This window comes from Enhydra lutris, unplaced genomic scaffold (genome assembly GCF_002288905.1).
Source record: "Enhydra lutris kenyoni isolate GAN:26980312 unplaced genomic scaffold, ASM228890v2 scaffoldscaffold55, whole genome shotgun sequence".
Classification (NCBI taxonomy): Eukaryota; Metazoa; Chordata; class Mammalia; order Carnivora; family Mustelidae; genus Enhydra; species Enhydra lutris.
In genome coordinates, this window is record NW_019154139.1 from 11,999,570 (window position 1) to 12,025,996 (window position 26,427).

The following is a 26,427-nucleotide window of genomic DNA, read 5'->3' on the forward strand; positions in this document are numbered from 1 at the left end:
GAAGAAATGAGGCCCAAAAAAGGGGGTGTTCTTGTGGATGAGTCAACTCATGACTGTTCTCTACGATGGGGTCAGGTCCCGAAGTGGGGCTGCTGTTGATCTGGCCCAGGGACCGCCCGGATAGCATCTTGTAAAGCATTAGTTTGCCCAGTAGCTGATGCTCCAAGAGGGTCGGGGGTGGGATCTGGGCATCCTGTGGGTCTGCAGATCCCTGGCTGAGCCCACCCCCCATTCTGCTCCAATGGAACTGACCATCTCAGATGTCTGCTAACCTCTCCAGACGTGGGCTTCTGGAAAAGACAGCTGGTGGCCAGTGTTTCCAAGTTGTTTGCAGAAGGGCAGTCTCTCTGGCAACAAAACTTGCCTTCTTGCTTGGTCGGGGGTGGTGACATCTTACCCAGAGGCTTTATTTATGTATCCAAGGAACTGCTGGAGGTGGCTCCAGGAAGCCATGTGATGACCAAGGATACAAATCCGGAGGCCACCGGAGCCTGGTTGGAGGCCAGCAGACCCAGGTCGGCTCGCTTCCTGCTGTGGCTGTAGGGATACCTTTTCCCCTGCGTAGGAGGGCAAATTGGCTCTAGGGACTGGCCAGGGGGCTTGGGGGTCGAGGGTTGAGGGGTCCCCTGTGACCTCACAGGAAGTGTCTTCCATAGGGAGGAGCTCATCCTTCAGGAATGAGGCTTGCCCTGAAATCGTCAGCTCCTGCCCTGTAAAATGAGGAGATCCCACTCGGGGAGCTAGGGTCCTTTTCTTGGCTGTGACTCCAAGATTCTTAGAACCTAACGTTCCATGATTCGGAGATCCTGGAGACTGAAAAAACCTCCATTATTTTGCGTCCTTGACTATGGCCTTGGACCCAAGCCTTATTCTCTCCCCTTGGATCTTTCCAGACCCCCGCTTGCACGCAAGAAGGCCATCCACACAAAATGAGGCCTGGTGTCTCCCTGGCTGTCTCATGAGGCGGATTGCAAATGGGTCCATTTGCATACCCACCACTGGGAGGCACGGGGCAGGGACTGACCTTTGTCTTGTTTTCTCCTTGGCCATTCCCTCCTGGCACCGTGAACCTTTGTTGGCCCCACATAACCTAAATTCCACAGCTCACAGTATGTGAGGATCCAATCTGGTGAGAGGTAGGATGTGTTTTTTGCCAGAACTCCAGAGAAGTTGCGGTAGGCCTGGCACAGGACTAGACTCAGTCCCTAGGCAAGGCACACTTTGAGGCAGGAGGGCGAGCTCGTGGGAACTGGTGGCAGAGATGTGGAGCTGGGAGGGGCCAGAGGGGCCAGAAGGAATTTAATTTAGCTGTTGCCCCCTACTATGCCCCAAGACCACCCCCCCCACACACACACCCTTAGGTCCCTGTGACCCCATCAGTAAGGATAACGCTGCTCACTCTTCCTGTCTGCGGGTCCTGTCCAATGTGGTTCTCAGGAAGTGCTGCCAGAAAGAGGCCCATGGTTCCGCCCGGAGAAGACCAGCCCCGGCTGCCGGGATATCCCGCCCTGCCCAGGGTCTCACGTTCTGGATCCTCGTTCTAGATGCTAAAATTCCATGGGAAAGAAAGCGAGTGTTTGGCTTGACACGTAACAACCCAAACTCACCTCTCATCCCGGGCTATGCTGAACACAAGGGTTGCTGGCCAGGGGGTGGGCAGATTTGCAGAGTGGCCCAAAGGTCTTCCAGGAGAGCGGGGGCAGTCCCCATGGCCATAATCAACACCGTGAGCCTGATGCCCGTGAGGAGACCAGACCACCGCAGCCCAAGACCCGGCAGCTTGACTCCCAGATCTGGCCTGCTGACCTGTGCTCAGGCCGCCCTGGGATGGGGGGTCCCACATTACAAGAAGAGGGCAGACCCCAGGATTCTGTCTCAGCCACAGGTACTAGAGACCAATCCAAGGTTCTCTTTTGCCTCTTGGGTCCCGACCAGACCTGAATGTATGTGACATCAGACTGGCCATGACTCTGTCCCCCTTTTTCTCTTAGAAGTTCTTAAAACCTGGATTGACTCAAATGGCCCCTGGTCATTCGCTAGAGGTGGACCTGAATTCTGATTTGCACAGAAAAGCAAGACCCTGGGGCTCCTTTGATACCTGGGAAGAGGAGAAAAACTTCCAGCAAGGAAGAGCTGGGGGCTAGAAGTCATAATAATTTGATCACAGCACACATTTGACTTTACCCATAGCCTGAGCTCGCTGTCAATGGCACCCACAGTTTATATGCAATGACAATGGCCATCTCTCCTCCCCTTCCTATGGGCTCTGTGATAATGGCTTTCTATGCTTAGGTTAATCCTTTTAATAACTGCAGTAGGGCCAGTCTGCTGTTGTCCCTGTTTTACCAATGAGAACACAGAGACTTAGAGAAGTCAGTGATGTCCCCAAGGCCACAGATTGAGCAAATGACAGAGCTGGGGCCTGAGCGAGGCTGTCTGGGTTCTGAGGACAGAATTTTTTTTTTTAAGATTGTATTTATTTGGGAGACAGAGAGAGAGAATGAGAGCATGAACGGAGGAGGCACAGGGGAGAAGCAGACTCTCTGCTGAGCAGGGAGCCCACTACAGGGCTTGATCCCAGGACCCTGAGATCACGACCTGAGCCGAAGTCTTAACCAACTGAGCCACCCAGGCGGCCCTGGAGCCAGAATCCTAACCATTATTCTCTGCAGCCTCTGAGGCCAGAGGATTTATAGTTGGATGCATCAGTTTAAATCCCATCCAATGTTCCCTGGCTGTTCCCAAGGACAGCAGGAAGCATTGCCTGGAAAGAAAGCCTCAGGGGAAACTCGTTCCTCTTGCCCTCCCCATAGTGACCAGAGCCTCCTCTGGCCTCTGCAGAGAAGGGGATGGGAGAAGGGACACCATGAGCAGGCAGCACGTAGCCTCTTTCCCAGGGTGGGGCCTGTCCACCAGCCCAGGCCCCAGGCATAGAGCCAACCAGGAGAGGAAACTCCCTCCCATGATCATATTCTCGGCCATTCTGCACAGGAAAGGGCAGGCTCCCCCGAAGCCCAGACAGTCTCCAGATGGTTTTTCACTGAAGACTTTCCCAGAGAATCTTGGGAACCCAGGACAGACTGTGGGCTGGGCCAGAGCTCTGGCCAGTGTCAGGAGAACAGGCAGGCCCCTGGCTGCCCTAAGGTACCATGGGATCCTGGAGTGAACCCCTTTCCCTCTGCGCCTGCATTTCTCCATCTGCCGTGGGTTGACTCGTGATCCCAGAAAGACAGGTCCAAGTCCTAAGCTCAGCACCTGTGAACATGACCTTATTTGAAAATAGGATCTTTGCCAATGTAGTTAAGTGAAGGATCGCAGGACGAGATCATACTGGATTTAAGGTGGGCCCTGAACCCAATGACAGTGTCCTTAAAAGGACAGGAGAAGACGCAAAGACACACAAGAGGAAGGCTGCCTGAAGACCCAGGCAAAGATCTGAGGGACAGAGCCCCAAAGCAAAGGGCGGCTGGTGGCGGCTGGCAGGTGGGAGAGGCGGGCAGGCAGCAGAGTCCACAGAAAACCAGCCTACCCACGCTTTGATTTCAGACTCGGGGCCTCTGCAACGTGAGAGGGTACGCTTCTGCTGTTCGAAGCCCCCAGGTTGTGGTCATTCCTTTGGGCAGCCACAGGAATCCAGCCCCCCCATCTCTGAGAGAACAGATGGGACCAGCAAGTCCCCCCGGGGTTAGGAGCGGTCTATGAGCGCCTCAAACTTAGCTCTTCCTACCCTGAGAAGCTCGCAGCTGAATTGAGAAGCCAAAATCTGCAGCCAATGACTGCGTTTCAAGCTCCAAGTGATGTGCCTGATGTACAAGGAAGCTAGGCTGCCCAGACCCACAGTGGGGCTCCCGGTCTGGGGAGCGGAGGGTGGAAATTCATACCACAAAGAAGGATTCTCCACCCTGCCAGGAGCCAGAAGGTGGAGAGTAGGGCGTATTGGATGCCGGCCCTGGCAGGGCCACCTCCCGGAAACCCAGATTCCCAGCTGGGGTGGGCAGCCGGGACAAAGGGCCATGGGCCAGCATCTTCTTTAGGGGCTGCAATGGATCTGTGAAGGGACTCCTGGACTTCTAAGGTCTCAGCTCAAGGGGTGTCAGGCTACCCAGGTCAGAGCAAGGGGTGCTGATGGCAAGGTGTAGCCCAGGGCAAAGGGCTTTGCAGGCCTAGAAGGGGGGAATTAGGAGACGTGGGAACCAGGAGCCCAGGCAAAGACCCCTGAATTTTCATGGGTGGTCAGGGCCTCACTTTCTTCTCCTGGAGCTGGACAGAGCAATCCTAGCCTTAAAAGGGGTATAGGAACTGAAATGAGGGGATACACATTCAATGACGGACAGAACATCTGGCCGAAGTGGTACGAAGACAGGTACCACTGTCCTACCGGGGAGCTGTGGCTTGAATGGCAGATGAGCTCCAAAGGAGAAGTTCACTTTCTTCCCAAGTCTGTGCCCCGTGTCTTCAACCAGTAAGGTTGGAGTTGGACAAGCCTCGTTCAAATCCCAGCTCTGCCCTTGCCTGGGAGCGTGGCCCTGGGAAAAAGGGCTTCTCTACGGACGTTCCTGACCACATCCGTGAAAGGCAAGGATAATCTTGATACCAGGATAGGAGCGTGCATACTGTTTGGCAGACAGTAGGTGTTTGACACTATTTCTGAATAACACATGAATTAAAATAAAGGCAGCTGTGTGAGGCCAAGAGCACTGACAATAAATGTGGTAAGAGGTACAGACAACAGATAGGAGGATCCAGGAGAGCGAGCATTTGCTCCTCGGAGGTGATCAGAGAAACTGTGTCAGTAGGAGTCTTCTTATTGCAAGTGACAGAAATCTAACTCGAACTGCTTTGTGCACAAACCAGAATGTTATGCCAATGTAACAATGACTATTTTGAGTAAGCACAATGCACTCCTACTTCAGGGCCTTTGCACTTGCTGTCCCCTCTCAGAATACTTTTCTCCCAGATATTTCCAGGGATCTCCCCTTTACCTCTTTAGATCTTTATCAGATACATTTAAATTTACAAATTAATTTAACCAACAGTCTGTATGCCTTTTCACTATTTTATTGCTTTATTTTTCTCTGTAACGTTTATCATCATTTAACACACTATTTTTATTATTGATTTTGTGCATTGCCTTTCTACTTACACCCCCTTCCCCACTACCATGTAAGTTCCACTAAGTAGGATTTTTGTCTTTTTTTTTTTTTTAACTGTTGTAGTTCTACCACCTAGGACTAGGCCTTGCATGCCGTAGGTGTGATGGTTAATTTTATATATCAACTTGACAGTTCCGCAAGGTCTTTCTTTGGGGTTATATATCAAGCTTGTGCTGGCCTTTGTTAAAATAAAATCCCTGGGGGTGGGTGGTGGAATCCCATCTAGTGACCATTAAGACAAGTCACAGGGCAGACAATGGGGTTCAAGCTAGCTACATTTTGACTGAGGGGCAATTGGTTGGAAAGTTCTGGAACACAGGGTATGCTCTCCAAAAGCACTCCAGCTAAGCCATAAGTAGAATGAGATTCTAGGCCTTCAGGGGAAGAGGTCCTAAATTTTTACATCTTCACGAGTTGGACACTTTACAAAGCATTTCCCCATCCACTATCTACCTGGTTCTGAGTGGTAGGAATTTCCTTATCCAATAAATACTTATCAAGAACTTCCTGCTTGCGGGGTGGGGGTGGGGTGGGTCAGGAGGACCAAGTGGGTCTCTGCATACAGGACTTAGGGCCCTGCCTGGGTCCTGGCCTGTCCGCAGAGCCTGCTTATGTGCTGGGGGAGGGGGAGCGGGGCAGATATGTCAACATGAACTTGGCCTGTAGGAGATAGAACTACAGGATAGATATGGTCCCTGTTCTCATGGGCCCCACAGTCCATCAGGAAGAGGGACATGATTCACTAATTATAAACAGGTTTAACATTCAAACCATTTCAATTCAGATGTTCAGAAAAGGTGATTTCTTTAAGAACATCATTTCTTTATTAGCCGTAACCGAGACCCGGAACCACAGCGTATTGAGTGCTGACTCTGTGTCAGGTCCAGCTGAAGGCATTTTATCGAGTTTACATTTCACAACACCCTGTGAGGCAGGTACCTTTATGATTGTCATTTGGTTGGCAGAGCAAGAAACTGAGGCACAGAGAGGTTAAGTAACTTGCTTGAAGTCACACAGCTAGAAAATACCAAAGCAGAGTTCAAACCCAGTAGTCTGGCTCCAGAATCCACACCCTTGATCCCCGTACGTTTATCTCTTGCTTCTAAGCACCCCCTCATTGCCTTGAGATGGGGGGAAAAGGGGGCAACTTAGTTTGGGCCAGTTACTGGGATCTCAACCTTTCCCAGTAAGTGTTCATTGCCGCAGATTCTGTGTCCTCTGCTGACCCTGGCCCCAGCCCCTAACCACCACCACACTCACTCCTCTTCAAGAACGATGCCAAGGGGGGGCACCTGGGGGGCTCAGTTGATTAAGTGTTTGTCTTAGGCTCAGGTCATGATCCCAGGGTCCTGAGAGCGAGCCTTGCATGGGGCTCCCCCACTGAGCTTCTCCCTCTCCCATGTCTGTGCACATGTTCTGCGCTTTCTCTCCATCAAATCAAAAAGTAAAATCTTAAAAAAAAAAAAAAAAAAAGTATGGTGCCTGCCTATGGGAGGAGAGGGGGCAATGGGGCTTTGGAGAGGGTGTGCTAAATGACACATGGTGTAAAGATTTCACAACCATTACCCAGTTTACACAGATGAATATCGCCATGTAGGTGAAGTACAAGTGTCTGTCACCTGGTCTGTGGCGGATGGCCCCCGGGAGGGGCTGGCAAGGGCAACGGGGGACACCACTCCAGGCCCAGGTGGTCCCAGAGTCTGACTGGGGAGTTGCGGCCTCCTGGTGCCAAGGTCAGAGCCCCGGGACGTGCTGGCCCAACCGCCCACGGCAGAGGTCACAGGATAGGCCAGAGCCCTGTTCAGCTCCGAGGGCCCCCAGTCCAAAGTGGGAAGGCCAAGGATTCTGTGGAGAAAGAAGCCCTCGTTGCCACCTGAGCCAGGCCAGCTGCCTCTCCAGGCTGGGCCACCGCGCCTAATTTTAGCTGACCTGCTGATTCATGGGGGATGGCTCCCTCCCCCACCCCGGGGCCAGCCCCGGCCAGGGCCAGCCGCGGCCACTCCTCCCGGCCTGCCCAAGAGCTGCCAAAGTTCTTAAAGTTCAAGGTCATTCCCCATCTGCTCCAAGCCGGCCTTCCAGCCTCCTCCGTGACCAATCGGCTTCACCAAACTTTGGGTCCTGTCGACTAGTCTTCTCAGGGTTTCCCAAACATTCTGGAACATTCCTGCTTCCTTAAGTCCCTGGACCACCTTTCAGGTCCCCATTCAAATGCGCCCTTTTGGAGGATGCCCTTCTAGACATCCCAGACCAAGGGGCCACCCCTTGTTGGCCCCCTGCACCTGCCACCTTTTCTGGAGCGACCGCGCTCCCCCAGAGGACAGACCGGGAGCTCCTACTACGTGCTCTGGGGAGATTAAGTCATCAGTTACAGGAAAGCTTGATGCCCAGCCCCTCTTTCTTATATTTCCACTAGATCACAAGGCATTTTACTATCTCAGGCCGGGACAGTGGCTGACAGCGTGCTGTGTGTCACCAAGCCTGTCTCCCCTCCTCGGGGCCCAGGGGGAGGTCTCACTCCCAGCCTCCCTGGAAGCTGGCACGCCGTGTGGCCATGATAGGCTGACGGAACAGGGCAGGAAACGACCAGCGTTACTGTCAGGCATGGCCCCCAGACCCTCACACTCCCTTCTCTCTCAGGGGCTGGCCTGCTGGATACGGAGGGAGCAGAGGCCTTCAGGGTGCTTGGGACAGAGCATGGGGTCCTGGATCACTGTGCGGAGCTTGCATGGGACCGGAGGGGAGGGACAACTGAACCCAGGGGCAGCCGGTGCTCTAACGAGGGCACTAACGTGCTCTCACCCACACCTGGTACTAAGTCCCGTCCATCCACACCCCCCATGCGGCTACCTTCTGTTCCATCCTCCACGTACACACCTGACCCTGTCCTCCCTCCTCAGAATTTCCCGGGGTGCCCCACTGCCCTTGGAAGTTTCCTACCCCGTCCTCTTCCTCTCCCAGAGCTTCACACTTGGTGTGTCCCCCCAGGTCCTTCTCTTCTGCCCTCGGCACCCTCTCTGGAGTGGTCTTGGCTGCTTCCTCTACGATGACAGCTCCCTCAGGCTCTGACCCTGGGCCTGACGGGGTAAACTGAGGCTCCTCCAAGTCTCCAGATAAATTCCGGATGTTCCGAGCTACAACTCCGGGTAGGGGGCAGGGCGGGGGGACGTCGTGTCTCAGCAGAATGAGGTCAGGGAATGAATTCGCGAGAAAAAGATCGAAGTCACACCAGTGAGAAGAACAGAAATATCTCCCGTGGACGAAGTGGGCTTTGGAGAAGGGAATCATTCTTCGCCGCTCTGAGCTGGGTTTGATTTCAGATAAACTGGAGAGAGCTCAGCTGCAGTCTGGGGTGTGGGTCCACGTTTTCCTTTGTCTCCGGTTCCTCTGTCCCCTCCCAGGCAGCAGAGCTCGTGGCCCCTCCCTGGAGGAGTTTTTGGGAGCTAGGACCTGGGCTTTGATCGTTTTCAGAGGGAAGGGAGGAGGTTTGAGGAAAAGGCTGGGAAGGGCACAGCTGCAGGGTGCTGGGCAAAGAGGCTGGAAGGAGTGGGGCAAAGGGGAGAGAGCCCAGGGGCTCCCCCTGGGAAGGGAGGGCTCCTCCCTGTGACCTGCTAACTGATGCCTGTGCCCGCTCCATGCCCATGTGGCTGGTACCTTCCAGCCAGGTGGAGGAGGGGCTCCTTTGTCTTTCTTGGTGGCAGGAGCCTTGTGGGCACTGGGGTGGAGGGTCAGGGAGGACACAACATGGCCACCTTGCCAGAGGACAGTCACGCCTCGGGGACACGTGTATCCCTACACCTGCCAGACAGATGTCCTACAGACACGCCAGAGGCGGCCATCCCAAGGAAGACTTGCTCCTCTGTCCTCCCGGTACCCCACCGGCCTTGGTAAATGGCGCCACCCTCTGCCCAGTCACACAGCCAGACTCTGACTCCCACTGCTGGCCCAGGGTCAACCACTTAGCTCCCACCCTCGGCCTCCCCCTGCAGAGTCTGTCCCTCTCCTCTTTATCCCTCGGCTCTGAGCCCTTCTTACAGGCTTCCTTCCCCAAACCAATCCGTGCCTGAAAAAAACAGATCATCAGGACAGTTGTTGCCTCTGGGCGATGGAGGAGGTGGGCACTGGCCAGGAAAGGGCAGGTGGGAACTTTCTGGGGGTGCTGATAATGTTCTCTATTCTGATAGGGGTGTGGGTTACACAGGTGTAGGAACTTCCAAAACTCCGTAAATAGACGCTTTGCACAGGTCCGTTTCATTGGATGTAAATTTCCCATCGGAAGAAACAAAATGCAAACAAATATTGAACTCTCATGATTGACCAGCAGGCCCAAAGATTCAGCAGGGAGGGAGGAGACAGATGTCTGCAATTTGCTTTGAAATGCCACGAAAATAAGCAAGACTGGTGGGTGCCTGGGGGGAAGGATGGATATCAAACTAGTTTAGTAAAATGTCAGTGGTGGAACATGGGTTGTGGGCATAGAGTGTTCGCTCTAAAATTCTTTCAACTCTGCTGCATGTATGAACATTTTCAGAATAAAATGTTGGGGGACAGTGTCTCCTGCCTCCAGACTTGTCCCCTCCATGACATGATACCCATTGCAAGTAGAATGATGCTCCTAGGACATCACAAGTCCCCTGGCCCTCTCCTGCTCACACCCCGCCAGTGGCTATCCGCTGGGGAGAAACTTTGGCCCCTGTGGCTTCAAAGGCCATCCGTGGTTGGCCACTGTTTATTTTTCTGCTTGTTTTTTTCCATTCCTTCCTTCCTCCCTCCCTCTTCCCACCACAGAAACACTAAAATACTTCTTCTTGCCTGCATATATCATGCTCTTTACACATCCTGTGGTAGAAATTTCTAGTATTTATCCAACCTTCATTTTCCTTTTCTTCCTAAGAGAACTCCCCCAATTTTTGTCTGGGGATATGGCCATATAGAAACAAACACTACATTTCCAGGCCTCCCTTGCAGAAAGCTGTGGCCGTGTAATGGGAAGAAATATTTTTTAAAAAGATTTTATTTATTTATTAGTCAGAGAGAGAGAGAGAGAGAGAGAGAGCACACAAGCAGAGAGTCTCAGGCAGAGGGAGAAGCAGGCTCTCCGCTGAGTAAGGAGTCTGATATGGGACTCAATTCCAGGACCCCAGGATCATGATCTGAGCTGAAGGCAGATGCTTAACCGACTGAGCCACCCAGGCATCCCTGGGAAGAAGTATTGATTACAGCTTCCAGAAAGTATCCCTAGAGGTAGGGGACACAACTGTCTTACCCCTATGCCTTCCTGCTGGTTGGAATGGCGACACGATGGTTGGAGCTCAGGCAACCACCTTGTGTCAGGAGGTAGAGGCCATGTGTGTGATACAGCAGAGCACTAAAGCAGGCGTGGCTGGGTATGTGCCTTACCAACCCTGGACCACTACCCCTGGACTTCCGTATGAAAGAGGAATGAATCCTCTCTTGAGGAAGCCATGTTATTTTGGGCTTTCTGTCCCCCACAACCAGACCCGGTCCCAACCCACCAACTGCCATGCCCCTGAATGCTTTGACCCTTGTGCTTAGAATAGTCTTTCCTCACCTTGCTACTAGCAAACCCCTAATAATCCTCCAAATTCCTACTCAGGCATCACCTTCTCTGTTACATGTGCTTTGGTGGGAGTAATCATTTCCTCCCCAATGATTCCTTTGTTCCTTGTATCACAGTGAGCAATTACTGAGCACTTACTTACTGTATACCAGGGACCACACTGAGTCGGGCACATAAACTCTCTCTTTTCATTCTCATGAGGATGTTTGGGATAGCTAATTATTTTCAAAGTTCCCATTTTACAGATAAAAACCCAAAACCCTGAAAAGTTACAATAACTCTCCCTGGATCACAAAAGTAACAGGAGGCGGGGCCAAATGCCAAATCCCTCTGTCTGATTCCCTGTGGTTTGTCCCTATGCTGCACCATCCCGTTACCACCCTTATTTCAAAGCCCTTTATCACCTGTTTACACATATGTCCCTCCTGTCACCCCCTAAAGTCCGGGGACCCTGTGACATTCACCTTGGTCTGCCCGGGACCCAGCACAGAGCCCCGTCCCCGGTGAGCACACGTGTCCATGAAGTTGCACTGTTGATTCAAAGTCTCCCATCCTGGCTCTGGCACAAGAGGGCCTTCCCAGGTAGGGTCACCTCCCCAGCACTCCTTTCCCGTGTAGCCCCCCTGTATCCCTTGGGCTTTTGCCCACACAGTTCGCTACCTCTGCTGGGAGGGTACGCTCCCTCATACTTTAAGATCCAGTCCCCTTGCCACCTCTGCCAGCAGGTCTTCTCCACGGAGCCCATCACGCCCCCCCCCCACCCCTAGCAGGCTTCCTACCCTCCCAAAGCCCTTTGCTGCATTCCAAATTCCAAATTGGAATGCTGCAATCTCTGCTGCATTCCAAATCCCCCCAAGGGTTTCCTCCACTCGACCTCGAGTCCCTTGAGAGAAAAGACTATGGCTATTTATCTTTTAATCATTTGGAGAACACCTGGTCGGTGCCATGAATATAGAGTTGGAAAGAGACCGGCAGGGTGGATGGGCGAACCCCGGGGACCTAGTGGGAGGGGCAGAGCTAGAGGTGGAGGCTTTTCTCCTCGCCGCCACTAGATGGCAGCAGGGCCACCCCGCGCTCAGCTTCCCAACTGCCTTTGCCTTTGCCTTTACCTCCGGGGAAGCCAAGACCAGGGATGGACTCAGTTCAATAAAATAAACATTCAAAGAGCTTGCTGACCCAGCTCTCCGCTAGGCGTGCTGTCAGAAAGGCGAGAGGGAGAAGAAGGATCCAAAAGTTAGACAAGTCCCCAGCCGTGAAGCACGAACTCTTGAAACCAGACAGCCTGGGTTCGAATTTCGTGCCTGGCGTCTCCAAGCTGTGTGACTTTGGTGGTTACTTAACCTCTCTGTGCCTCCGTCTCCTCTTGCGGAAAGTGGGCTTTATAGAAGTGTCTATCAAAAAGGGCTGCTGGGAGGGGCAGTGTCCCGGAGTGCAGGGGGTTGTTGCTTTTGTATGCTTTTGTATGCCTGCTTCTGAAGAAGCTCGCCTGGCAGAAATGGGGAGCTCTCAGCCCAGAGCGGGAGAGATAAGATAGCACAGAACCTTGGTGGGGGCGGGGTGGAGAAAGGCACACCTGTTAGGAAGGGGGTGGAGTTGGGGAAGGCTTCATGGAGGGGGAGATGTTTTTTTGAGATGGGCGGGGAGGGGAGGGACGGTGGGCCGGGGCTGGAGGGGTGGGGCTGTGGGGGTGGGGCAAGGCTGAATCCGGGGACGGGTGGAAGGTGGGGCTTCTGCGGCCGCTGCGGAGGGGAGAGGAGAGGGAGGAAGGCTGGTGTCCCCAGGACACACCTGTTACTGGGATGTTGGGATCCTTGTGTCCCTGCCAGCCCTCTTCCAATAAAGCCCCTCTAGGCCTCCAGGGAGAGGAGGAGCCTTGCCATGTAAACTGTATTTTTAGTTCCCTGTGCCTCCGGCTGCTATAAGACACCTCTCCCCACCCCCAGCCCCACGGCTTGGCTGGAGGCTCCAGGAGGACAGCTGGGGAGAAAGGGAGACGTGGTCAGTACCATGGCTGCCAGGGGGCTGGGAGGAGTGGGGTCTGGGGCAAGCTCGGGGGTCCCGCTACCCCATCGAGTCCGCTCTGAGTCTGGCCTGGCGCTGGACCAGGAGGGCAGATGGCCAGGAAAGAGCAAGCTAAGCTGGGCGGGAGGGAGGCACTGCCCAGGCTGGCCTCCAAGTGGGCGGCTCCCAGGAGGAGGAGGAGAGAGGGAGGTGGTCAAGATGGATGGGACCCTTGGCTCTGAAGGGCCAAAGTCACCTTCTCCGTCGCTGGAGTCTTAAAGTCTAATCCTCCAGATACGCTGCTGGGAATTGTTGGCTGCCCAGCGGCCAGCAAACTCTCAGGTTCTTGGGGGAAGAGCAGCGTGTGGCACAGTCACCTGGGGAGTCAAACCTGTGTGTGTTGGGGGGAAGTGGAAGAGGGGGGATGCTGGAAGCCCCTTCCTAGAGAGTTCTTTTATGTGCTCAAGGAGAGGCGAGAATTGCTGTCTTGAAAATAGCAAAACTGGGCTTTTTTCACCAGGCAGCCTCCTTGTTTACCTTGCCAGGGGAGGGAGCTCATTTCAAGTCCTGGGTACAGTTAGTAAGGACCAGTCGTTGAACCTACAGCTTGCCTGGTGAGAGAGACTCTGCTGGTTCTCTGTATCCCCAAAGAGCCAGCAGAGCACAGACAAGGGAGTGAGCATGACAAGAAGGCATGTTTTTGGTTCCATATAAAGGAAACACTTTAAAGCTTTAGGTAGTGAGCTCGCTGCTCCTAGGAGAATTCAAGTAGATGCTGGATGATGACCTGTAGGGAAAATTCCTGCATGTAGTGGGAACTTAGACAATATGCCATCAAAGTCCTCTGTTAGTTTGAAGACACGATGACCCTATCCTTCTACAGTTCTCTACCTCGGCCTTTCTATGACTCTGGAGTCTAGAGCCCCCTTTCCAGAATGGCCAAAGTCGAAGACTTTGGCGCCCAGAATTTTAACTCTGGGATCTTAAGACTCTAAAATTTGAAGGCTTGAGAATGATCTTATACATCTGCGATGGTTGCATTCAAAGGACCCTGTGACATGATCTCCTGAGAAGAGAAAGAGGTTGGGGTATATCTGACTTTGAGGGGCATGCAGTTTTGTCCCCCAGGGTGTCAAAACCAACCCACCTCTGTGCATGTGCATGTGCGACACGTGAGTCTAAGGCTGCTGGAGGTTTTCCTCTTTCGTGCTTCTCCAGCTTCCTTGCCCCAACCATTTGAAGACTGTTGCGGGATAATTATAGCCCCCAAACAAAGCTGGCGACTCTAGGTAGCCATGGCAACTGTTAGGTAATGCCTGTTCTGTTGTAGAGATGTGTAAGTGCAAACAGATGTCAGCGCCTTCCTATTAGCTTAAATGGTAAAACTTAAAAGGTCCATCGACTTCAAAGCCACAGGTCTCCATGAGCCCCAGTTAATGGGGATGCCTGCCAAGAGGTGACAGCTAAGTATTAAACACTTTAGCATTGGTAATGATTTGATGAGCTTTTAAATGCTCAGGCTGTCCCCAGACAGCTCGGAGGCTGGAGATGGCAGAGCTTCAGCTAACCAGCCCTGCGTGGCTGGAGCGCATCCTTGCCAGGACCCTGTTCCCTCACCACTGGATGTGGTACCACGCCGCCCTGCCCTCCCCTGTCCCATCCTGCCCTGCCGCCGTGTAGGGCTCAGCCTCCATTGAGTGACCGGGATAAGGCACTGCACCTGCTAAGGGTCTGAGCCCTTGACAGACCCTCTCAGAGCTGCCTTCCTCTTGTTCCTGGGCCTGGCCTGGAGTAAGCCCTTAGTACGGGCTGCTGAACGGATAGACAAAGGATAGCCCCCTCCTTCACCCCCTCCCCATCCCTGTGGCATCTTTAGATACTCATTCTGCTATGACATCCTCCCCTGGGAACGGTGGATGGGCTCAGCATCCCTGGGTTGCCACAAACCTGGAGCACAGTGTCAGGGAGGGGCGCCTCTGGTTAGGAACGAGCTGATTTGATAAAGAAATAGAGCTCACCGAAATGATGCACGAGGGGTGCATTATGGTCACCCCAAATGGTAACTGGGCTAGGCTTGACAGAGAAAGGAGTGAACTCTAGGACCCTACACTAAAGAGCTCTCAGTTTGGGGTTCTTACTCTGTGCTGGCCATGAAACGGACTCTCTTCGATGCCACATTTTCTACGAACTCAACAATTCTTGCCACATGCCTTTGCTCATGTTTTGCCGAGGGCATCTGATTGGTGTAGCTAGTAGACACTGGCTGTTGGACGGAGCCCTGCCATTGGCTGCCGCGGGTTACGTGCCAGCCCTGGTCCAGTCACCCGTGACCAGGGGTAGCGTGGGGAAAGAACATGACCTACATGGTCACGGAGGGGCTGGGGCTGGGCCTTTGCCTTTAGCAAGAGCTGTGTATGTGGGGTAGTCCTAACTGACGTGTCTAATACAGACCCAGGACACCCAGGACACTTGCTTATGCTTTCTGAACCTCATTGTTTGCAGCTGTAAAATGGGATGATACTCATTACCTTGCAGAGCTATTGTGAAAATTAGATCTAATCCTGCCCAAGGAGGCACTTGGTAACCTGTAAAATCCTGTGTAGATGGAAGGAAGGGCCTGCGTACCTTGATAATAGCAATCCATTAACTGTACTGTAAGCTTATTCCTTTTATCTCTCTAAGGTACTGTGAGTTTCTTGAACACAAGGATGTGTTCGTTGAGTTTTGTTGTCTTTGGCGTGTAGCGGTTTCCAACAGTAGGTACTGTGTAACTCTGTGTTGGATGGATGAATGGATGGATGGACAGGTGACAAATGGGGGAATGGATGTGGATGGATGGGTGGATGGATAAATGGATGATGGGAAGATGGATGGATGGATGGATGGATGATGGCTAAATATAGAAAAGGCCAATCATCTTCACTTGCCTTTTGTACAACGGCCATCTATCTTTTTATTCAACAAACATTTATTCAGTTCCAATTTGGCACAGGGCCTTGTGTGAACTCCAAGAGATACATAAGTGAATAAAATAGAGCCCCTGCTCCTCTGAAAATCAAAATAAGGTATTTGGGAGCCTGGACTCAAGAACCTGACTTTCTGGGTTCAAATCCCAGCTCTCTACCATCAACTATGTGACCATAGCAAGTTTCCCAAACTTCCCCTTGATTAAATGAGGATAATGTCGTATCTATCATAGAGATAGGGCTGTTGGGGGATTAAACAAATACCAGATGTAAAGTGCCCAGAGTGCGTATCAGCTGCTGTTACACAGTCATGGCAGAACCAGCATGGAAACTACGAAATATGGCACAATGAAAGAAGGAGCATAACAGGAGAACCTACAAGTAAATGGAAGGAGGAAGAAATTAATTGTGCCTCAAGGCGGGAGGTGGGAGGTCAAGCAAAGTTTCTCAGAAGGAAATATTTGAGCAAGGTCAAGAAGGCCACGAAGCCAGAAGTTTTCTGGGTGGGGTGGGAAAATTCAGACTCCAAGAGCCTATGGATTCATCCAGCTATGGGCAAGAACCACCTCAGCTCCCTCCCCCTGCTGCCGGTTGGGCGAGGGACCCTCTGGCAAAGTGGTCTGGTTGTGAACAAGGAGACTGCTAAGGGCCATGACAGCCCCAGGGCCGGCCATGGTGCTGCTGCGCGAGCTTGGAAACATGACAGTTCCTCCTGGGATGGTTGACAACAGGGAGAGTTGAGTTTCAGGCTGATGGTGTTGGCCTTTGTGGTGCCCTTTCTGTTGGCCTTTGAGACTGCAGACAGTGGGCCAGCCTTCTCCCTGCTCTTGCCACATACAAAAACACCCCCACGCCCCTGTGGCCTGAGTTGTCCTACCTCCCCACAATGGCACCTGCCCCAAAATAGCTTCCATGTGAGAGCTAAAGAAAGGGAAAGATTAGACCCTGCATGCAAAGGAGGGAGGAGGAGGAGGAGGAGGAGAGAGAGTGAGCAAGCTGTCAAGTGATCGGTGTCAAGCTTCAGTGAAAGTATAAAATCCCCTTGGGGCCAGGCGATCTCAAACCCCAGCTGTCAGAGCCAGGACACCGAATCAGCCGGACTTGCTCTTTTTGTCTTCTTCAGACTGCACCATGGGGCTCAGCGACGGGGAATGGCAGTTGGTGCTGAACGTCTGGGGGAAGGTAGAGGCTGACCTCGCGGGCCATGGGCAGGAGGTCCTCATCAGGTAAAAGGAAGAGATTCATTGCCTCTGTCACTCACTCCCCAAAGATCAAGGGTGTGCTTGTAAGGTGGAACGGTTGCCTGGGGTTGACCAGTTGGCTGCGTCAGTTGCCTGGGGTTGACCAGTTAGCTGCATAAAACCCCCACTTGGTTCTCTTTTGCTTGTGTCAGGGGCTTGAGTCCAGAAAGGAAGAGAGGAAAAGAGATCCCGCCCATGCCTGTGTCAGCAGCAGAAGTCTGGTGCTCAAACGCTGGGTGCCTAGTGCGCACCAAGAGGACTCCTAGAATTGTAGACGGAATAAACGATCTCTTGGGCCCTGAGAGATCTTGTCCAGTCGCTTCACTTAATGGTTGAGGACAAAAAGGACCTGAGAAGGACAGGACCTCCCCTGAGTCACAAGTCCCTTAAGGTCTGTGAACTGTCAAGGCTAAGACATGGTCTTCAAGATGAGACCTGCAGTGCTAGAATGAGCTCAGCCACTGAGCAGCTGTATGACCTTCGGGAAGGTACACAACCTCTCTGAGTCCATTTCCTCTACTGTACAATGGGGGAAAATGCTGATATCTGCATTTTATAGCAGAAGTGAGAATTGAATAAGATAATGCTTGAAGGGGCCTGCTGCTGTTCCTGGAATATGGCAGCTTCGAGAGGATGTTAGTAATTGCTATGGACAGAGCCAGACTAAGGACCTTCACAGTATTATACTTAGAAAATAGAAGACAGGGGTCCATTTGTGACATTTGATGTTGAGAAAGTCTTGAACTGGAGAGCTCTGAAGGGGGTTGTCTCCAAGGGCATCTTCACTGCTATAGTAAAGGGTCCTGAATAAACAAACAAAATCCCAAGCCTTGTACATAAAGAATGGCCTGTGGGATTTTATTTTCCCATCGCCCTCAACCCCAGGTAGTGTTAGATCCCTCTTCTTCTGGTCCCATCTCTCGTGCTCTGGGCCAGCACGAGTCAAGTATCTATTTCTGCACCTGGGAGCAAGTGGGCCCAGAGCTGCCATGAGTGGATACGTTGTTGTTCACACTTTAATTTATAGATGAGTTTCTTCTACTTTGTGAGCCAGGATTTGCTCTTCCATTCAGATGCCTTTTCAGTCTCCCTTGGGCGTCACTCATTTCCAGCTCCCATGTCTGGGGAGAATGGCCAGTCCCGTAAGCTCTGTGATCTAAAGTCCAAGTCCTTAGTGGTCCACGCTAGAAACACCTGGGGAAGGATGGTCAAGTTCTTTGTTGACTCTGACTGGCATCATGGGGGTGTTTCCTGATGTCTTTCTCCTTCCATCCCTGACAGCAGGCTGCTGAGGCTGCCACAGGTCCTGTTTGGTAGGACAAAAGATCCTCCCAAGTTGACATCTGCTTCTCAGCCACGTTTGCTTGGACGTGACCTTGGACAAGTTACTCCTCCTCTCTGGGTCCCATTTGCCTATTGGTTGAGTGAAGCCATATCCTCGGGGGTCTCTGAGGTCCCTTTCTGCTCTCATGTCCAGGCATTCCCTGAGCCCATGCTCCTCCCCTGCTTGTGGAGAGAAGAGGCAGGGAAGTTGGGGTTGGGGACCAAGTTTGCCAAGCACGAGTCTCTCTGAGGTGATCTGGGAGCTGCCAGCCCCCAAGGCAGTGATTTGAAGGAGACTCGGGGTATTATGTCATCAGGGGAAACATTCCCTCCCTTCCCAGGGTGGAACAGGGAGACTGCCAGGGGCCAGGGACCAGGGATGAGACGTGATGCCCGAGACTCCAGCCCTTGGAAGGTCCCAGAAAGCCCAATGCCTTGTCACGTCTTAGGCTGTGGGACATGCAGAGACCATGCCAACTGCTTCTGCTCTTTTAGTGTTTGCGGACTGGGGAAGAGGTTCACCACCGCTCCCCCCCCCCCCGCCCCCGTGTGGAGGAGGGGGAGGAAATGCTAACTCCTGGGGCTGCACGTGCCTCTCTGGGAGCTGGCCTCTTGGTTCCGTTCCAGACGCTGAGCCTGGACTTCCTTACTGACCTTGGCAAGGTCATTTCTCCTATTCCCCTGATTAGAAGAGACAGCAAATTCTGTTCGGTTGAGGCTGCTAATGAAACACGAGGGGCTTCGCTCCAAGGACATGATCATAAAGGTCTAGAACATAAAAGCCAGAAGGTCGGTTGGAGAGCCTGGCTCCAGGAGTGGGGGGCCCAGGAGGGAGATGGCTGCTGAGTGTACCCCCTGCCTTTCCTTCTCTTGCCCAAACCCTTTCTGCTTTATTTATTTTTGATTTGGACAAGGAATTCTGAAGCCACGAGAAGTTTCAATCTCACTGCTGGTGGCCAATACTTGTCATGTTACAGGGAGGAAACATGGCCAGTGGTGGCTATAGATAGAACTCAATTCCCTGACCTGATGGCGGTGAGGATGATGATGGTGGTGTTGACAGTGGTGGCCATGGCGGTGATATGGGTGCCAGCAACAATGAGGAAGGGGGAGGATAGCACATTTTTACGCGGTATACACCGCCTGGCCCTGTGTTTAGTGCTTTGTGTATATTAACTCACTTAAGACTCACAAGTGCCTTATGAGATGGTTATGATCACCATCGTGAACAGAGAGGTTAAGGAACTTGCCCAGAGTCACACAGCTGGAATTCAAATCCAGGAAGCCTGGATCCTCACTTATCACAACCCTGTTCTGGAGCCCCATGCTACACACCAGCGAGGGGATTCCCTCCTCAGTCCCATTCTTCGGAGTGAAGCAGAGGAGTTCTGCAAGTCTGAGTCCTCAGTCTGCTGTGTGGGTGTCTGATAGGGCCTCAGGTCAGAGGACGGCTGGGAGGTGGCCTCCCTTCTCGCTGACTTGCCCGCAGGCCTGTGAAGGGCCAAGCAGGTGGACATAGGATGGAAGATGACAAGGCGAGTCAGACAAAGGCTTCTGCAACCGTAGAGAAAACCCATCCATCCTTCGCAGGGTGAGGCCTTCCTTTGTCCATTCGCAGGGACATGCCGTTAGGTAAATCCAGGTGTGGCCTTCTGTGCCTGCCTGGGGCTCCCAGGGACAGGACTGTGGGCTGAGGGAGGGAGGTGGCTGAATGGTGCCAGAATGATCTGGTGGGCACGGATCGGCCCAATTTTCCTGCACTGTTGGAAGTAACTCTGAGCTCTCTTGCCGCCTCACTGGTGGAGAGTGGAAGGTGAGGCAGGGGTCAAGCCTTAGAATTTGAAGGCTGAAGTATCAGCTAGACCAACCCTTTTGGTTTATAGATGGATGAATCAAGACCCAGAGAAGTTGAGTGACTTCTTCAATGTCACACAGCACGTTGGAGACAGAGCAGGGACCAGAACCCAGTTTCATAATTCTCAGTCCCATGTTCTTTCTCCTATACATCTGGGGGTCTCCCAGAATATCTGAGACCCTGGCTGCCCTGGGGACCTGGTCCTTGGTCCTCATCTGCCCCAGAGAGCTCCCTCCAGGGTCCCGACCTCCAACCTTTCCCTGTGGGGGCTAGGTCTCATGTCTGTCAGGCAGGGATCATTGTCACCAGATAATAAGAGGAGCTCAGGGACCCTTGGGTGAAAAGTGCCAGAGGTAAGCTGTCAGTGACACACACGGTTTGGCTGAGCAGGGGCCCTGGGGTAGTGAGGTGGTGATATTGGGCAGAGGGCATGGACAGCCCTGGGCATTCTGGAGAAGAAGGAGGGATTTGCTTCTGGGGGAAGGGTGCACTCCCTGTTGGTGCTACCCTGTGCACGCTTGTGTGTGTCTGGGTGTGCATGCACGTGAATATGGGTGTGTGCTGTGAGAAGCTTCCAGAAACTGGGGTGTGTCCGCAGCAGGGCTGGAGGCTGTGACTTAGCTAAGAAGCTACGAAAGGGAAACATTTCTGAACCCATTAGAGAAGAGGAGGGAAAGCCTGGACAGACAGGGTCATTCCTGCAAACATTTTGGGGTGTGACACGAGACAGAGAGCATGAGCTCTAGAACCAGCCAGTCTCTGCTGTGGGCTTTGCCACCAGCCAGCCACATGACCCTGGGCACATCACTTACCTCTGTGGTCCGTTTGCCCACAAGTGAAATGGGGAAAACCATTCCCACCTAGGTGGCAGCTAGGACTCCCTTTGACCAACACTCACCTTTCCACAGCAGGAAATACTAAGGTCCAAGTTTACAGGTGGCTGCTCAGGTTCAAGGGCAAATTCCCTCTGTGGCCAGATCACTGGCTCTCTGGCTGGAGCTGGGACCTGGTCTTTGGCAGGTGGCTCCCCCTGGGGCTTACCAACCCCCACTGTGAGGAGCCTGGGAGGGACAGGGAGTCTGAGCAAAATAAGCAAGAACTTTCTGAGCCTGAGAGTTAATCTGGAGTGGACCGGCCATCACAGGTGGTAGTGAGCCTCCTGTAGCTGGGAGTATGCAAGCAACTGAAGGATGACCCCATGCAGAGATGGTCCCCTGCATGATTTTTTTTCTTCCTTTCTTTTTCTTTTTCTTTCTTTCTTTTTTTTTTTTTTTTGAGTCACTCAGATCTGTTTCTAGCTGGCCCTTCCACACACCAGCCTTGTAACACTGAGTTACGCCTTCATACCTCTGAGCCTCTGGTCTTCCGGCCACCTCCTCTCCCTGATTCCAGTTAGTCACCTACTCTTCAAACAACTTGAGAAAGTTGGGGTGAAGCCAGGGACTAATGCAGACACGTCCTTCCTTCCTGCCTCTCCCAGTGGCAATGCAGAAGAGACGGGTCATGAGGATAAGAAAAACCACAAAGCTGAGTCTTTGTTGAGCGCTCTGCGTGTGCTGAGTGTATATGCTCTCATTGAATCTGCTCTGGGTAGGGACCGGTCATCCCCTTTGCTTGGATGAGGAAGCGGATGCCCAGAGAGGTAGAGTGACCCGCCCAAGGTCACACAGCTGGGAAGGAGTGGGAGCCCAGCCTGGAACTCGTGTTTGGCCCCTTCAGAACCCCATGTTTCATTCCTGTGTCTGATTCCCAACCACTTTGTGCCCACAGGCTCTTTAAGGGCCACCCCGAGACCCTGGAGAAGTTTGACAAGTTCAAGCACCTGAAGTCAGAGGATGAGATGAAGGGTTCTGAGGACCTGAAGAAGCATGGCAACACTGTGCTCACCGCCCTGGGTGGCATCCTCAAGAAGAAGGGGAAGCACGAGGCGGAGCTGAAGCCGCTGGCCCAGTCACACGCCACCAAGCACAAGATCCCCATCAAGTACCTGGAGGTGGGAAGTGGGGCCAGGGTGGGAGGGGGGGCCGGGGGGGGCGGGGGGGTGGAAGGACAGGCCTCAGAGGGATGCAATTTGGGTTCCAGTCCCAGCTCTGCCCACGGTATTCCTCTTTGTGATCCAGGGCCCTCATCTTTGAGATGAGCTGTCGCTTACTTTCCCTTCCTCACGGGGTCACTGAGAGTAAACCCACTTCTCCCCCAAATCAGTATGTCATCCAGGGGAAGAAGGGGAGAATGGGTATTGGGGGCACCCCTTGCATTCCCCTTCATAAGAAGGTACCATTATTATTGTATCCACTGGGCAGATGAGTAAACGGAGGCACAGGGAGGGCGATTGCTCGTCCCTGGCACACTCCCGGGATTCAAACTAGGGTTCTGTTCTTCCAGACCCCACCTCCACCTCCCAGCTCCTGAACCCTGTGCCACCCTGAGCCACAGTACAGTAGCAGGTGCTCCCTCCGGGTAGCCAGCAGGTGGCGCCATTGGTTCCAGCATCTTTACAGATGAAAAGAGAGAGCCCTGGGGTCCTAGGCAAGGGGAATTGGTTTGAATCTCTTGTGATGCGCTGAGAAGTAGGGTGGGCAGGGCCTGAGCTTCAGGTTCTGCCTTTATAACCAGTGGGGGGAGGGGTATGGTGAGAGGGAGCACTGAGATCTGGAGGATAAAGGGCCTTAGGGGTAGGTGCAACCCCTGGGAAAGGGAGCAGGGGGCAGGCTGGTGCAGTGACGAGGATAAAGACCATGGTCATGGCTACCCATAAGGATAGGCCACGGTAGGCAATCGTGGAATCACTGCATGGAATTCTCATTCCCTTCTGAGGTAAGGAACTGCATTCCGGGTCTTCTTTTTCTCTGACGCAAAGTAAGTGCAGAGGTAGGGAGTCCAGAGCTGGTGTGGGCACCCCACAGCCACCAGGGATACAAGCTCTTTCTGGGCTGCTCAAACTTGGCTCATGGTCCAAGATGGCTGCTAGAGCTCCAGCCATCTGATCCGTGTTCCAAACAGGAACGAGGAAGAGAGGAAAGCTCTCCTTTAAGGAGTCCCAGAAATCCCATTCAATAGTTTTATTGGCCCGAAGTTAGTTACAAGACCACACCCACCTGCATGGAAAGCGGGAATGGTGGTCTGTTGCTATTCCAACTACAGCTAGTGTTCTGTTACCAAGAAAGAAGGAGAAAATGGACATGGGGCAGGCCACTAGCAGTCTCCGTGCCAGGCAGGTACCCCTCTCATACCCACTTTACAGATCTGGAAACAAAGTCTCAGAGAAGTTAAGTAGCTTGCTCAGGGCCACACAGCTAATGAGCCAGTAGGCACGGTCTGATCTACCGGTACTTGGGAACTCAAGCTCTTAATCCCTTGTGGCACAATGTCGACCATCAACCATCACCACCTCTTCAGCCTCGCAGCCTCACCTCCCCGCACCCCAGCTGCCCCCGCAAATCATACAGAGAAAACCCAGCCTGCCCATCACGCTCAGCATCACAGACGTGAGGAGTGGGTCCCGCCTTCGAGACTCTGCATGCTGTGGCCTCTGCCCACCCCCATCTGCTCTTGGCAACAGACCCCTGTCCCCCCTCCAGGGCCCAGCTTAGAAGCCACCTTCTCTGCATGTGACTGTCAGTGGGCACCCCCTGTCTCTCCCCTGCAAAGCCACTTTATACTTATCCCTTGTCATGGCGCCCACCCGTCTGCACTGGGATTTATCTCTTTCCCCAGCTGTCTCCTGGGTGGAGCGCGAGCTCCCCATTTCTGAACCCCGGTGGCATGTGGTGGGCTCACAATACAACTTGTCTGCTCTCCCCTTGCACTCAGGGACATCCTTCCATGCTCTTCCTAGGGGGCGGCTGCTTCCCAGTGGGGTGTGACGGTGCCACAGTGGGTGCTGGATGTCAAGGCAACTTTTCTCAATTGTCCGGCTGCCCCAGCCCACACTTACCCGTCTATTAGCGGCTGTGCCCCAAACTCAGGAAAGGCTCAAAGGGGGGACCCGATGGGGCCAGCTGAGCCCCAGTTTTATGGTGAAGTCACCCATGGGGGTCACGACAGAGCAGAGCCTGGAACCTGGGTCTCCCCTGTTCTCCAGGGGGAGGATTGACTTCATGGCAGCCTGAACCCCAACTTTGTTTTGGGACATATGTCCAGGTCGATGTTCAAAGACAGGGGTTTGTGGAGCTGTCCTCGTTTCTTTCTTTCTTTTTTTCTTCTTTCTCTCTCTTTCCTATCTTTTTTGTTTTTGAGAGAGAGAGAGAGAGAGTGTGTGAGCGAGCATGGGGGAGGGGGAGAGGCAGGGGCAGAGGCAGAGGGAGAATCTGAAGCAGGCTCCATGGCCGGGGTGGAGCCCAGTGTGGGGTTTGATCTCATGACCCTGAGATCATGATCTGAGCCGAAACCAACCTTGGCTGCCCCCCTGTTGCTATTTCTAGGCAGAACCGTGTTCCCTGGGTGTTGCCCTATGTGTGCCTCCTAAATCCTCGGTCACCCTGTGCCCCCCAACCCAGCCACCTGTCTGTAGTCACCTGCACTTGGGGTGCCCTGAGAAGCTGGGAAAAGCCAACCGAGGTGCTGTCCCCACGTTTGTTCCTGGCTCTGGCAGCCGCTTGTCCACAAGCCCCTGGGTGCAAACTCCAGCTCTGCTGTCCACGTGCTATGTGACCTTAGGCTGGCTCTTCCCTGTGTGGGCCTCTGTAAAGTGACACCGCTTGGTCCTCCAGCCAGGGTGGTGGCTGGCATCAGATCTTGACTCCCTGTCCAGAGGCCCAGTAGCATTTTATACCCATGAGATCTTTCAGTCTCTAAAGAGCCGTGCTGTCGGTGTTCCTGGTAGTGATGCTGTGGGTGTCTAAGCACATGTGGGGATGGAGAGGCAAGGCTGGCATGGGGCAGGCTGGGTCCCAGCGGCAAGCCGCAGGCCTCGACCCTTCCTTGTCCTCCCTCCTTCTAGCCCACCAATAATTCTGAGCCCTTGCTCTGTGCTTGGCACCGAAATATGCTGGTCTACCCCCCGCCAACCAGCCCCCCCCCAAGTAGCCTACTTAAAGCAATAACCACACTAAGCCATCAAATGCAAAAAATTAAATACAAATGGAAATAGTTTCTTTATAGATTTTCTGACTGCAAAATCCTGGGCAAAGCCACGGGATGGGAGCATTTCCCTTCCTTTCTGCTGCCAGCAGGGAGGTGGTGTCCTGGGCTCCTGCACTGAGACGGGCCTGGTTCCTCATTGGCATCTATCTCGAGGGGTGGTAGGGAGAGAAGGAGTTAACCCGCAGAGACCCCTCTGGTGTGTAATACACACTCCATAGACGGCCGTGGAATAAAGAGAAGGTGGGACGCAGTCTGATTCCCATCTAGCTCCTAGACTGTGCGCCCCTGTGACCGGCGCCCCTCCTGTCTCCCCCTGCCCCTGCAGTTCATCTCAGAAGCCATCATCCAGGTGCTGCAGAGCAAGCATCCCAGGGACTTCGGCGCTGACGCCCAGGCGGCCATGAGGAAGGCTCTGGAACTGTTCCGGAATGACATCGCTGCCAAGTACAAGGAGCTGGGATTCCAGGGCTAGGTCCCTGGGCGCCCCACCCCACCCCCACCCCTTCGGGCCCTGGGGCCCAGGGCCGGGTGGGCGGTGATCTCCTGTAGCCGTGTAGTTTGCTTCTGAGTGTCTGCTTTGTTTATGAGAGGTGGGTGGGAGAGGCCGAGGGGCCGGGCTAGGCTGTTCTGGTGGCTTCGCAAGAGTGGGGCCTGGTCCTCGTGGAGGGGCATCACCCCGGGAACCAGGAGATGTGTGGCCCTTTGCTCACTTCATTTGCCTCTCTCCTAAACTCCAACCCCATTCCTCCAGCCTCCAAACTCAACCACACCTTCACCTTCACCTCTAATCCCAAATCCAAGCCATAAACCAAGGCCTGGCCATAAAGATGTTCTGACCCATCCCCCCCCCCCCCCCCCCCCCCCCCCAAATGTCCATCTGCAATGAGAAAGAGGTCTGGGCAGAGGGCGACCGTCCATCCCGAGAGAGAGGCGGCGGGGGTCTGGGATGTAAGTGTGCCTTCTCAGCGAATGGAGTGACTCACCTGGTTTTAATAAAAGACCTTGCAACATCACAGCCTCTCCCTAGTGATCTTCCTCTTCTGGAGCAAATGAAGGGGTCCCCAAGGAAGAAAATGGCCGGGAGGGTGTGTGCAGACAACATGTGCGGCAGAGAGGAGGAGAGGAGGGAAACAGGGCAGGAGGGAGAGAGAGACAGGACGCTGCCTTCCTTAGAGCACCCCTCAGTGGCGGGGACAGTGCTGGGTGCGGGGTGGGGGGGTCAGCC

At 53.5% G+C, this 26,427-nt stretch overlaps 1 protein-coding gene across 3 annotated transcripts in view; it reads left to right on the top strand.

Moving 5' to 3' along the window:
- Positions 1 to 26,002, top strand: part of LOC111157500 (myoglobin) — a 28,768-nt gene extending 2,766 nt beyond the window's left edge. The window contains exons 1-4 of one of the 3 annotated variants that reach the window (XM_022518947.1): positions 12,701 to 12,729; positions 16,822 to 16,924; positions 21,888 to 22,110; positions 25,528 to 26,002. In XM_022518947.1, the coding sequence (XP_022374655.1) occupies positions 16,830 to 16,924; positions 21,888 to 22,110; positions 25,528 to 25,674 (465 nt within the window). In that variant the 5' untranslated portion in view covers positions 12,701 to 12,729; positions 16,822 to 16,829 and the 3' untranslated portion in view covers positions 25,675 to 26,002. Of the gene's footprint in view, positions 1 to 12,700; positions 12,730 to 16,574; positions 16,925 to 21,887; positions 22,111 to 25,527 lie in introns of those variants that run through there. The other 2 variants (XM_022518946.1, XM_022518948.1) reach the window with 2 other exon arrangements.
- Positions 26,003 to 26,427: the final 425 nt, after the last annotated feature.